The 14360-nt window shown below is 41.0% G+C and overlaps 1 protein-coding gene across 15 annotated transcripts in view; it reads right to left on the bottom strand.

Moving 5' to 3' along the window:
* The window catches only part of ebf3a (EBF transcription factor 3a), a 96687-nt gene that overhangs the window by 12904 nt on the left and 69423 nt on the right, over positions 1-14360 (bottom strand). For all 15 annotated transcript variants that reach the window (XM_053511474.1, XM_053511481.1, XM_053511484.1 and 12 more), the window contains exons 9-10: positions 14256-14360; positions 13182-13308 (exon numbers count right to left, since the gene is read on the bottom strand). The exon at positions 14256-14360 is cut by the window's right edge. In XM_053511474.1, the coding sequence (XP_053367449.1) occupies positions 13182-13308; positions 14256-14360 (232 nt within the window). The remainder of the gene's footprint in view (positions 1-13181; positions 13309-14255) is intronic.

Here is a 14360-nt window from a genome sequence, read left to right as displayed (position 1 = left end):
ATTTTTTTTCCCCCTCTAGCTCGCTTATTTGAAGCAAACTGGCTGTAATTGATCAAATAAATTTTGAGAGCTTAGTGGATACATTATGAATGAGGTAGTGTGAGAGCTTGATGGTTAGCACACATACCCCCCCCCCCTCCAAATTGAAACCCACTTTCTCACACACACACACATATATATACACACGCAAACACACGGCAATCATGGCTGTCTGTCAGCGTGCTGAAGTCTGCATCAGGCCTTTCCTCCCGTATCACCAGCTAGATTTATAGCAAGAGGCTGATGATGACATATGTCTGGCTATTGCCCTGCTCAGATTTATCCCTCTCTTTCTCTCTCTCTCTCCTTCTCTCTCTCCTTCTCTCTTTCCCTGCTCCTTATTGCCTGAGTGCAAACCATGCAGGAGGTGCACTTCATCTTACAAAGCTTTAATAATCTGTGAATGGCTGACTACAAACTGATGTAGGGCGCCATCATTCTACAGCTGTGTTGGGCTAGCCTCATGAAATTGCTGGCCACAAATAGTAATTAATCTTTCCTCTCTTCCTTTCTCTCTCTCTCTCTCTCTCTCGCTCGCTCGCTCTCTCTCTCACACACACACAGGCATGTACACACTGAGCCTCATCTCTCTAAAATTGTAATTTTGAGTATGAACAGGGCAGGTTATAAATCAGAGGCCAGGGTCGCTACATATACAAGTGCATGAATCATAATCTCAGCTCACTGCAACTGCACACATTGTGTTTAACAAGCTTTAGAGGAACTGGTAGAGGTCTATTACCACTCTATTCCACTAAAGAAAAAAAATAATAATAATAATAAAATAAAATATAGGAAACTGCCTGGAGAAAGCAGACAAAACTGAACATGCAACCGGAGCAGGTAAATGTTACTGGACTTAAATAGAAATATCACAGTTATGTAAAGAGTATGAAAAAATATTCAACAGTCATAAAAGCTTCTGAGAGCTTGTCTACTATGAACTTTCAGAAGAGAGTAGGAAAAAGTTCCTTGTGCTTCGGAATACAATTTGCAGAAGGTAGATCACATGGTGCAATAACAGGAAGTAGTGCTGTAGTGTAAGTAGGTGATGCGTCTATGACGGTTCAGGCTGAGACTTTATTCTAAATCCAGACCTAAAGTGAAGAAGTCTAGGCTAAACTTCGGTCGGAATCACAGGAACCTAAACGCCGGAGTAACGATGAAACGAAATCAACGTACTGTTTACAGAATATCATTAAGGAGAAGTTTTTGGAGGTATTTGTGCAACATGTGCACTAAATTATACTATATATAAACTTCAAAATTCAAAGTTGTGCATCACAAGTAATAGAATTTTGAATTTGATAAACTTTCACAATGAAGATAATGATTTATGTTTAATTCACTAATTAAAATCTTAATAATAATTTTCCAGTGTTCAGCCTTTAATCATCACCTAATCAGACCATGAGTTTAAACCCCTGTGATGCCCAGATGTTAGTGCCCGGGAGCCTAGACAGTAAATAAGGCCTGTTCCTGTCCTGTTTATCACAGTGACGCTTTCTGATCGCGTGTGTCTCTGAGGTCATGTATGCAGAAGAGGGCGGATAGCACTTTCCTCAGTGTGTGTCACGCAGCATGTTTTAAAGAAGCATGTGTTAGCAATACTTCTCTTCTACTGGTATGTCTTCTATAATAAGGTCAAGCTAAGGAATAGCACTTGCTTGCTTAATGCTAATAGAGAAAATGAAGAAACTATCCAAAATCTCTTTACTTTATTGAATATCGAAATAGTAATACATACTACTATAGTAACCGGACCATACAATAATTAATGCCATATTGATATTATGCTGGCCTTGTTTATGTCTTTATTAACTACAGTATGTATCCTGGAATGGTGGAAAAAAAGCTGAAACTTCCACTGACAAGAACTTCCTCAATATAATTGGTTGACTTTATGATGAAGTGGCACAATTACATCTACATGTGTGGGCTAATGATCGATATCTGCCAGAGCTGTGTCTCTTTGAATACAAGCCCAGTGCACTGTCTGTGTATGTGTGTGTGCGTGTGTGTGTGTGTGCGTGTGACTGACAGGCGTGATGCTATTTGATGTGCCATCATGCATGGTTGAAGCCAGTGTCACATAGGAATGAGAAATAAGATGCTGCCTTGTTAATACAGCATTGATCGGCTTTATTGATTTTACATGACACGTCTCTTGCAAAGATGTAACTCTCTCTCTCACTCTCTCTCTTTCTCTGTCTCTCTGTCTCAGACTTCTTGCATTCCTGCATTCCTCCAGTTGCTCCTTTCAATCTTTTCTAGAAGTTAGTGAAGGTGAAAGAGTACCACCAGACTTCTCATGTGCTTACTTTGACTTAATCCTTCATCTAGACAATTAATAACATTCGTCAGGTTATTATGTGGCTTCTATTTCTGTCCATAAAGTCAGGTTTGAAATTTATTCATAATGTAAATCTACCACATAGGTTATTTGTAGGTATGTAATTAATGGATACCTTTTGGTATGTTACTACACTTAAAAAATTATATGTCAAGCATAGGGCAGAGGAACACTTAGGGGTGCCATTATTTAATTATCTATACTATTTCACTGTTCATAAGTACGAAAGCACCTAATATACTCGCATTATCTCCACGAATTTGATGTTCATAATTATTAGTAAGTGTAAATACACCCTGATACACACACTCACACCCAGACGTATAGGGCTGAGATCGTGACAGTGTGACAGTGTCTATGGTTTAATAGATCCATTCTGATGGAGATAAATGCACATCACTTATTGATCGGATGCTAATGACACTGAAGAGGTCACAGGATCCTTCATTGACACTCATCTTTTGCTTCACTGCTACACACACACACACACACTGAGAAGTGCACAAACCCACTTGCAGAGCAAGCATGCCGTGTTACAGAAACCACAATTGATATAGATATGTGATTATGACTCCTGGACCGATTCAAAGTGCACTAATGATGTCTGGTTGAAATGCTAGTTACAGCAGAGTGTTCGGTGTGTCTTATTGACTGACGGAAGAGTTGGAGTGGTGGTGACCTCCAGATGGCCCTGATCATCACCCACACGGAACGTTTTAGTTCACACACTGAGAAATGCTTAAACAAATTGAGTAATAACAGGTTAACCAGAGAGATTTCCACCGCTCCCTCTCCCTCTCTCTCTTCCCTACATGACACTAAATCCACCCGCTTTACCCAGAGTATAGTGGGAATACAAAACCTTCATAATCAGTCTCACGATCTTTCTCATGCACACACACACACAGCCGCTCCGGTCACCGTGCTGGTCTATCTGAACCAGGCCCGACCACGACCCCTCCCAATGGGCTCAGCGCCAGCCCTCTTGCCCTGGGCTCAGCCAATCAATAGCACTTTCCTGTTTTGGAGGCGGGTAATTATGAGGTGGAGAGAGTGGGTGACCTCTCACCTGTCCCGCATTACATTGCTGATATTAAGATAAATTGCCCGATTTTGGGTAAACATATGCTGCAATTCAGCCTGTCAGCAAGGGTTTGCTCAAGGATAATTTGTATTGATCTATCTGCTTCTTCCCAATGCAGCTCGCTGACCTCACGGATAATGAGAGAGCAAGAGAGAGACACACAGATAGAGAGAGAGAGAGACAGAGAGAGAGAGAGAGAGAGAGAGAGAACAGACACCATTGTTTCAATGCTCTGGAGTGACTGTCTGTATACAAATATATATGCATATGGGTTCAAGTCAAACCAGGACTTTTAATTGTGCAGAATAACAGAACATTATGAGCGTAAAACCCCAATTTATTTTAGAGTTTCACTAGTGCTTGGATACCATCAAGGTAAAACGTTTTCTCAGTACACCAGACCAATGGTTCCCCTGAAATCCTGGCCTCCCAGGAACTCCATTCATGTCCAAACATCTGGAGATCGCTTGACATGAGGTCAAGCATTCCAAGCATAAATTCAGAACAAATTTTACTATGAAAGAGAGGACGAAACCCTCGAGCTGCCTAAAAATCCCAAAAGCAAGCGAATTCCTTGGTGTCGTACCCTCTTAATCCTCCACTAGCTCATATTTATTTTTACTGGATTTATTATTAACTCTTATTTGACACTAATGAAAAAAAGAAAGCACAGAGTATCTGTCTGAGTAAATTTGTGTGTATGCATGAGCATGTCTTTATATGTGCGCATCTGAGCAGGACAATTGTATATTTGAAGATGGAGTACTTTGACCTCGTTCTCCGAGCTCGCACGCCGTCATTCCTCACGCCTGACACCCTACACGCCAGAAGATACATATCTCTGACATGCCTCTTCTTCCCGAATAACACAGCCGTTCTATGATAACCGCACGAGAAAGTGACACGTCTGCCATAAATCCTGATGAATTACGGGCCACCCCGCTTCTTGAAGTTATGAAACGTAGTAAAGTTAAGACCAAAGCCTGCGGAAAAGAAATATGACGGTACAAAAATATTTGAAAGCGAACCGCTGTCAGTCAGGTGTCAGGTTCGGCTGTGTGAAGAATGCGGCTCAAAGTCAGCGGGGTGATGTGATCCTGAACGTCGGCGGTGTTAATGGCGCTCAGGATCGACAACAGAATGGAGTTGATGATGGAACAAAGTGCGACAGCGTCGTGAGCGCTAACCCGGAAATAATCACGTGCTGCCTTTCTCTGATCTTTTTCGCAAGCGGTGCAGATGCTTTTTTTTTTTCTTTCTTTTTTTGCTGTGTGTTTTGTCAGGAAGTATTATTACATTCTTAAACTCAGATTCAAAGATTGAATGATCGTAAAGAGAGGGGCGTGGAAAGGTTTTGAGTGTGTGTGTGTGTGCGTGCGTGTATGTGTGTGAGAGTTGGGGGGACTTTGATAAGTAGACGCTGGTGTAATTGTGCTCCTTTGAACAAACATGAGTAAAAACACTGGGCTCTGGACTGGCATTCCACGCCCACATTATGGCCTATTATGATAAGGCTATATCTTTGCACAAGATAATGAGTGGCTTTATTGCTGTTGCTTGCTATTACTTTGTCTAATTATACTTAACTGCTCCGAGCTTATCTCTGCTCCACCTACGCCATCAAAAAGTCTTACCCCACCACACACATGCTTTTTTTTTTTTTTTTTGGCTTTTTTTTTCTTTTCTTCCCTTCGTAACCCAAATCAGGGAGAAGGAAAAGAGGGGATTTTAAAGGAAAGCAAGAAGCAAGAAAAGAGCAGGAGGAGAGAGGTTACAGTTCAGAGAGAGTTTCAGTATAGCGCTGTGCCTCTGTGATAGTGAGAGTGAAGCGGGCTTTCTCAAGGGAACAAAGGACGGCCGTTTTAAACAGGCATGAAATACCATGAGTTCGGACAGTAGCGCCTGTGACAAATGCATGCCCTCTCTCTCTCTCTCTCTCTCTCTATCCTTATTCCCCTTATTCTCCGTTTCTGTCTTTATTTCTCCCCCACCTTCTTTCTATTTAAGACTTGCAAACGCAGAGAAAACAACAAAGCACAGACAGGAAGCATCTTTTAATGCCGAACAGCCATCGTTCCAGCCCAGTGGAGGAAGGAAGGTGAAGTGAGACAGACGGAGGATTGAGAAAGGAAAAAAAAAAAAAAAAAAAGCCCAGCTTTCATTTACTTCAATTCCTCGCTGGCATAACAAAAACAGGAAAAGATTCATTTGGTTCCAAACAAGCCGCAGGATTCATTTGTTAAACCAATTTTTTTTTCAACTCATAATAATACGTATATCCCTTCTAACCATATGCCTGTAATAATATCGTTAGTTTCCTTTCCACAAAAACAGACCACCACTGTAATTATAATTTCATTGAGAAGGCCCAGACATATAATCTACGCTGAGCAATGAGACATTTGTTAATGTCAAAGGAAACAGAAACATAGAGCATGAAGCCGAGAGAAATACAGAGATGGCAAGCAGGAATGTTGCGTATACGCAGAACAAAAGGAAAGGAGAAAAAAAAAAAAAGCAGAGCTTGTAATGTTAAAATGTAGTCAAGCCCAATCGCATAGCTCAACGCAAGGCCGTGCCTCTAGAGGGAGTCAGCGATTTCAGTGACAAAGTGTGAGGATCAGACAAGTGTTTAACACCCCCAGTTCAGCAGAAAGACGCCAATACAGATCATATCAGAAGGCGCTTATGAAATGAGCCGCTGATTGTTAATTGAATAAAATGGGCCTGGTCTGAAAGGGGCGGAGAATGAGGAATAAAAGTGATAGTCTGCAGTTGTTACACTCGGTCTGATATAAAGAGGCGGTGTAAAAAATACTTTTTGTGGTTGACTGAAATAAATAGAGGATCATCATCATTACCACGAGAAACAACAAAAACAACCAGAACAGGCTAAGCTGCTGGTTTTGTAACAAGTGAAGGGGGAAAAAAAAGCACAAGTGTGAGGAGGGATTTCTCCCAGAATTCAAGGCTCATGTTCTCTTCGACCTGGCGCTAACTTCATTTTATTGCCAGCTGTCTCCGAAGGAGCTATTCCATCTCTAAGAAATTCAGATGCTCCGGAAATTAAAATTTCAAAGATCTTCAGAGGTTGAGGGGGAGGGTGGAAAAAATCAATGGTGACAGATCAATGCTCATAGAAATTTCATGAACTTTGAACCGATACAGGCATGATGATTGGGGTGGGAATGGATGGAAGGCTGGAGAAGACTTCTAGCGCTCGGACAAAGACAGAAAGCCACTCTTCTCCACACCATTGCGCCCTTTCATATTTTATTCCACTGACACAAATTAGATTTGGGGTCTATCCCTAGAAAGGACAGTTTATATATATATAGGCTTCTTACTACCACCAATAAAACATGCCTTATAATTTAACAGCTGAGCTATGCTAAATGAAATCAGACTTGGATTATCTCATGTCCAAATTAATACTGTGAAAAAAAAGATCAATGCGTGGACAAGGTGAAAAAAGAAATCAATAAGTCAGTTAAATTATTGCAGCATTTTTTCCTCCTCATCCAAGATGGGTTAAGCTTGCCCTGTCTGTCAATATGTTCTAGCTTTTAGCATTAATCTATAAATAAAAGTTATGTTGGGAAAGGATACCATGCCCAGGTCTGGATAGGTTAGGAGTGTAAAAGAGAGAAAAGGATAGGAGGAGAAAAGTGTGAGTCATCCATCAGAAAACGCTCTGGTCACTGGAGCACAACTAATGTGCGTGACTTAGCAAGGGCGAATCTATTTAAAGCAGCCAGAAACAGGAAAAAAAATTGCAATGGCCAAAAGAGGAACCAATACAACCAATTATATCGAAATCTTTTTTTTTTTTTTTTTTGGTCATTAATGAGAATGTTAAGTCACTGCTTGCACCAGGAACTGTCCAGTCCCAAGTCTGCTTTCAACTGTTTGTGTAATAGTATTGTGATAGCAGTACAAAAGAGACAAAAATCCGAATGAACCCTATTGGATTTTGGATCCTGAGAATAAAGAGAAGGTGACGTCTTGCTGGCTTCTTTTTTAGCAGGATGAAGGGGTGTGACAAAGATGGCTCTGATTACATAATCGCCCAGCTTCTCATTACTACTGTATGTTTCTACAAGTATGTGTATGTAAGAGAGGAAGAGGGACAGAGAGAAAGAGAGAGAGAAGATAAAGAATGAGCAGCTCTATCTGATCCAGTTTGAGGGTGGAGAGAGCTTGTTGTACTGATAGTCTCTTCTAAATCACCCGCTGATCATCCAGCGATACAGCGTTTCATGTGGCACTTTTTAAAGAGTTTATTTACCGCCAGCCTCCCATCTTTCTGCCTTCACCTCCCGCAGTGTGTGTCGTCCGTGCCCAAGCAGCGATGCCATCAGGACCTCTATCAGATCGTATCCAAGAACAACTTAAAGACTGCAGGCTCTCCAGCAGAGCCTGAAGTTCTTAGCCAGCGTTCTAAATGATTGTGTCTGGTTTTAACAGCTTTTAAATTTCAGCAATTAATCTTATAAAGGGACTCAAATTTGGTGCCAGGGCTTGTGTGTTTCTGTATGTTTGCATGTGCCAGGTCAGTTGAAAGTGTGTGGCAGCATTGCCGAGTGAAGTGGCGAGACGACCCTTTTGTCCTCTTTGGCGGATGATGAATGGCTGTCTCCTTCTCGGCGCGTTTTGTCAGTTTTGGCGCAGCCGAGTCAATACCTTCACCTTGACGAGGAAACTTTGTGATTTATCAGGGCCCTTGGCCAATGAGCAGGCTAAAAGAGCCAGACCCTCTGAGATACAGAGAGTGGCCTTTGGTCAAAGTCTTCTCGAACGGATTCGCGAGAAGGTGTATGATAGACAAATGACTCTTGTTAGAGGCAGCCAAAAAAATGAAGGGGGGAGTTACAGGGGGAAGGAGAATGAGGGGGAAAAAAATGCTCGACTTGAACTAATAACAGAAAGGGTCCGTGGCGGTCACTGTGGGTCCAAAGATGAAGCACCCTGTCATGCAGCAGGTTGGGAAATTAGCAAATAATGTTCCTTGGCCCTGATAAATGGGTGACAGCTCTCCTTCGCCAATCATTTTTTAACATTTTGATGCATGTCTACAATCCCATCGGAGGGAAGGAAAAGTTTACCGGCCCTCAATTTCCGTGTGATAAATGGTGGTCAGTAAATGTACGATTTCTGTATGAGGTATAGTTCATTTTAAGCAATTCTGGTAAATGGGTGTCACTGATTAGGACAAATAGTCCAGAGAGGTGAGAGCTCCAGTGGTACATCTCTCTCTCTCTTCCTCTCTCTTTCTCTCTCACCCACACACCTCCCTTTTTCTCAGCTCCACTAGAGCGTTGAGGCCAGGCTCTCGCAGTGACCATGCACTACCTAAATAGAAAGCAATAGCTTTGATGCAATTAGAGTCCAATGCTGAGCTATATTTATGATTGCTGTCATTGTTCTAAAAGATTTGCCGGGGTGCTCATGAGCCCTTCTTCCATCTCACATCTCCCAGCCAAACGATGTCTTTTTTTTTTTTCAGAAGAGTGGAAGGAGGCAGGATGTACGTCTTAAGATTAAAAGCAAAGGTTTGTATGTTTAAACACACATACGCAGAGGCTACCTGCTGTTTAATTGAACACGGTTTACCTTTCAAATCCCTTACATGGTTAAGAAAGGTAAAAAAAAATTAAATAATAAATAAATAAGACATTCTGTCAAATCCAGCAGAGGAGCTTAAAGGGAACATCTGGACGAGGCTTTCAAAATTGCATGATCAGCTTGTGAAGCTTCTTCGAACGACTGCTATTGGCAGGAGGACAAACATGTCTGTCCCTGTTTTGATTCCTTTCTTTTATAGACCCTCCTGACAGGCTGTTCAGCTCTAGACCTGATCAATGGGTCTCAGATGCCACCAAAGTGGCCTTGTGCAAAAAAAAAAAAAAAAATCATGCGACAAAAAAGGTGAAGAAGTTAAGAAGATCACACATAAAGATCTTTAAAAGATATAGAGGTACAAGCTGAGGAAGAACAAGAAGCACCAAAGCCAATAAATTCCTAGAAGGTGAAGTCAGATATGCGCACACACCCCAAAACAAACACAAACTCCTGCACGTACTGTACACATGCCGGCTCTGCGTCCGTGGATGATGGGTATTAAATGACACTCTGTTTAAGGCGAGGGACTCACAGCTCATAAAGCGCGCTTACACACTCTCCATGTTTGTGTGACCTTACGGCCTGCTCCGATGTCATATCCTGGTTTTATTGTGCTCAGCCTGGCCTGCCACACTTTGAGCATCCAGCGGGTATCATTTCACTGCTGACCCCGACTCTCCGCTTGAAGTGTCAGAGAAAAAACCAGAGGAAGAGACAGACAAGTAATGTGCAAAGACACAGCCTGCCTTTTTAAAGCCAGCCTGGAGTCATTTGCAAGCTTGACCTCTCAGACAGGTGGCTTGTGCCGCCATGATGGAGGAGAATTATCGACTCTGAAAGTAGTTCGCAGTTTCTGGTGACCCAGCGTAAATCTGAGTGAGTCTGAAGGACCTTTATGAATCGAAATTAACACTGCTGTCTCTACAGAGAATCGGATTTGATGGATACTCACTGATCTTCTCCAGTGTCGACTATTTCTTTTAAGAAATACTCTCTTTAACACACTAGTATAGTATGCACAGCATGTTTCCTTGTGCTAAGAAAGATCAGGAAATCTTGGTGCACATGTATGTGCGTGTGTGTTTCTTTCCCTGGACAAGCTATATTTGGTGCATAAAGTGTACCTCCCTAAATAACGAATGGCAGTCACCATCCATCGCATGTAGCCCTAAAGCACTGGAGAACTGTTTATGTTCATTTTCTCTAATTCGTCCAGAATAGCCAGCCATTATTCCACTTAAACCTGCAAACACACTGTGCATGTAAAGACACACCACACACACAACACGGTCGCAAAAAAAAACCTCTACCAGGACCACCATGGATCCTATGGTCAAAGCAGCCATTTATAAACTAATTATAAGCATGGGTCATTTATTCTAATCAATAACGCTCCTTACTGGTTTAAGAAACAAAACAAATGTATTTACAGAGAGGGAGAGGAAGAGAAAGAAGTGAATGATGACTTAAATGATGAAGATTAAGGCAGAACTCTGTAGCTCGGAGCGTTTATTAAAGTAACAGTATTGCGATAATTACGGTAATTATAAACCATTTTGTTGATGATGTGCTTATAATAATTAATTAACCATCACAGCCATGACGGCGGAATTCTATTAATTCTAAACCGGTGACTATTTTGCATTAGGAAATGAGTTTTTACTGTAAAATGTATTGAAAAAATCTTACTAGACTAGATTGTTTTATTTCATCAATGCATTTATTTATCTATTTATTTTGTTTTATTTTTTTACTTGTGCTATTGCATGGCATAAAACCTGAAGTCCTGCTGAAGATTACTTTATGTAACTTTATTTAAAGTACATAAAACTCCCTCAAACTGCTGTCCTACTGTACATGAACTCTACTTTGATTGAAAAAGTGTTCGGTGCCACTTTACGTCTCTCTTTGAGGAAACTTATACTGTCTGCTTCCGTCTCTCTCTTTCGCACTCTGAGGCAGCTGTGTTATTTCTCAAATATTACAATGACATGGATAAGTACTCCTTTTAGGAATGTTTGTGAAAAAAAAGAGTGTGTGAGTTTAAGTATGAGTGTGTACCAGTACCTGAATGTAAGAGTGTGGCTCTGTGTATGAATATGTATTAGTATATAATAGTGTGTGGTTGTCTACCAGAATTGAAGTGTACAGTATGTACCAGTACAGTATGTAAGAGTCTGTTCCAGCATGTGTCAGTGTGTAATAGTGTGAACCAGTATGTAAGAGTGTATGTGAGTGTTTGATCGCTGTATATACCATTATGTAAGAGTGTGGAAGAAAATATGAAAAAAAAAAAAAAATATATATATATATATATATATATATATATATATATATATATATTATAAAATATATAGAAAATTTTGATTTAAAAAGTCTTTTTTACACAATTATTTTAAAAGGAATTTTAAAGTTATACCTAGTTTTAACTAGGTGTATACTTTTATCATCTTTTAAACATCTGGCCAATAAACTGAACATACATGACACAGTTCAGGCATGTGGAGTTAACTGTTTATTCCCACTTTCATTCACAAATATTAATAACTAGATGTTTTTCAAAATGTCTTTTTCTTACTTTATATTTCTGATATTTCTTATAATAAAAGCCCAGCTTTTAGTAGGTATAATAACCACATAGGCAATGTATATGATTATTATATGCTTATTATATAGTTACTACACAAGCACTAACACCAGTCTAGGCACGCTATAGGAAAATAATCAACAGCGTTGCGGTATGATGCAACTCGACATTCAGTAGAGTGTTTTACTTCATTTACACCACAGCAGGGTTAACTAATGCTTATATTTATTTAAAAGTCTATCAACTCCACAAGTTAGACTTGTGAACAAATTCTGACCAATTGGACCTGAGAATTCAACAACCCTGTGGTATATGTGCTTGTACTCTATGATCATTGTATGATTATATTTTTATATTTATATAATATACTGAGCTTAGTAGAAAATGTCAGTTTGTAAATGACATAATGAGGAGAAATGTCTGAATATGAGTTTGACTCCTGTCATCATATCGAGCTCTAAGTATTAGCACATGGGACTAAGTGAAAGGCTCAGGAAGTTGGTCAGGTCTGTAGAGCAGACATTAGTGTCAGAGCTCATATAACAGGCATGGTATTAGGCAGCTCCCCCATCTAGGGTTTCATTATCTCAAAGGCTTGTTGGCCTGTGGTCTGGCCCTGCCGAGGGGGGTTAAACTGCCCAGACTGGGGCAGGAAAGGGGAACAGCTGCCCCTAAAGGAACCCAGTGTCCCACGAACCAACTCCCTCCCCCCCTAAAACCAACTACTCTCTCTCACTCACACACACACACACACAATTGAGCACTAATTCCTGATGATTATCTCATTGTCCCGCTCAGTCTGGGATCTGATACCGAGCTTCCAAGTCAAGTATGGAGTGACCACATCACCTCCACTATCAGCCACACTAAGGACAGATTAGTTAGACTCTCACACACACACACACACACACACTCAAACTGATTCAAGAGTACAAACACAATCTTCCATACAACCTGACCTTGCTTGCTCTGTATATGAGACAAACAAGCACTCTTTCTCTCTCTCTCACACACACACACACACATACACATACACATACACACACAGTGCTGGTAACGTGTGCATTAGAGGTGGGTGTATTTACGCTCAGAGGAAAGGAGAGAGGACATGTTGTAATGGTTTGAGATTAACAGGAGCTGGCAGCTGCCCCCTTCACCACTCCAACAAAGAAAGGATAAGGTTACCGACAGGAAAAATAGAGAGGAGGAAAGAAAGAGAAAGAAAGAGGCAAAGGGATATACGGTGAGCAAGCGAGGCTCATTTTCACACGATTTTCCTGCGCTCAACATTGCTGCCGGGTGAGCAAGGGGCAGAAAAAAAGGAAAATAGACAAGACAGAGGTTGGGGAGAGGGTGTAGAAAGAGAATAACGGGAGAGCATGATGGAAACAGAAAAGGTGGACAAATAGAGAGAAATTGAGTTACAGGAAGAGAAAGATGTCAGTTCACAATGTTTACTCTGTGTAGAAAAAGTAAGGCCGTCGTCGTGCACTCACCAGTGTAGACGAATCGCCCAGGCGCTCCTTTGCAGAACTGCTTGGACTTGTAGGACAGGGTGACCTCTACGACCCCGGGGATGTGTCTGGGGGGAGTCTGCACTCGGATAGCATGGGGCGTTATCAACTGTCAAGGAACAGCGGGCGCAAACCGTTAGCACCGTTCCAACCATCCATCACATGCTCCTCGATCGCATGCTAACTTTTTATTTAGCTACTAAACCTAATTATAACTTGGATGCTAAATAAGTCTGTCAGTTTTCCACTTCGCACCGTATCCAAGGAATCAGGGTTCTTGGGTTGAGGCGAGTTCAGGAAAAACCACAAGTCTTGGAGCTGCTTCTCATTCTTCTTCTCTCTCTCTCTTTCTCTTTTTTTTCTTCCTTGTAGACCTTTTTTTTACTCCTAATTGCTTGATTATTTTGCAAGAGCTTGCCACTCGGTGCAAAATGCAATCAAAGCCCTAGTGGATATGGCGCTGCTTAGCATGCTTGGTTGATCTGATTCCTTATCTCTTCATGTGATTAAATTAGGGGGGAAAAATATATATTAAACTAAATAAAAATACATAAATAAATAGATAAACACTGATTGCCTTTCTGAGTGGCTTAGCCAAGAAATGTGTGTGAGGAGACAACTTCATCAGCATTCGTTTAAAGAAGCACTACGCTGTACCCTGGCGCTTGTAGTGACTTTAAGCTGATTAGCGTCTAATCTACGGCGATTTGCCTTGTTGTTTAACATTAATCTGACACGAACGTGTAAAGAAACAAATTTATATACTGTACATGACATGCTACGGCATATAAAGGCACGTTAGAAACATTCGTTTTTATTTAATTCTTACGAGCACAAGCGATTACTTGTTTGTTTTTGGGGTTTGTTTTGTTTGTTTTTCCACTTTGAACTGTAATAACCCAGAATATTTAGCATCCAAGTGCACTTAAATATTAATGATTTGTTATATAATTATACTAAAACAAAAAAAATTCCATTCCAACTTAAGAATAAAAAAGCATTGGGTTTCCTTTACATTACAGCAGTAAATGCTACATATATGGCAAACCCTCTCACCTCGCTCCATACGAGCATGGTGCCGAACACGACCTGCAGGCCGTCGAAGAAGTTGTCGCCGATGAGGATGACCGTGGCTCCGCCGGTGGTCCAGCCTTCACTGGG

The sequence above is a fragment of the Clarias gariepinus genome, chromosome 14, assembly GCF_024256425.1.
Source record: "Clarias gariepinus isolate MV-2021 ecotype Netherlands chromosome 14, CGAR_prim_01v2, whole genome shotgun sequence".
Lineage (NCBI taxonomy): Eukaryota > Metazoa > Chordata > Actinopteri > Siluriformes > Clariidae > Clarias > Clarias gariepinus.
Note: the sequence above shows the minus strand (reverse complement) of the source record. Positions and strands in the feature narration are given on the sequence as shown.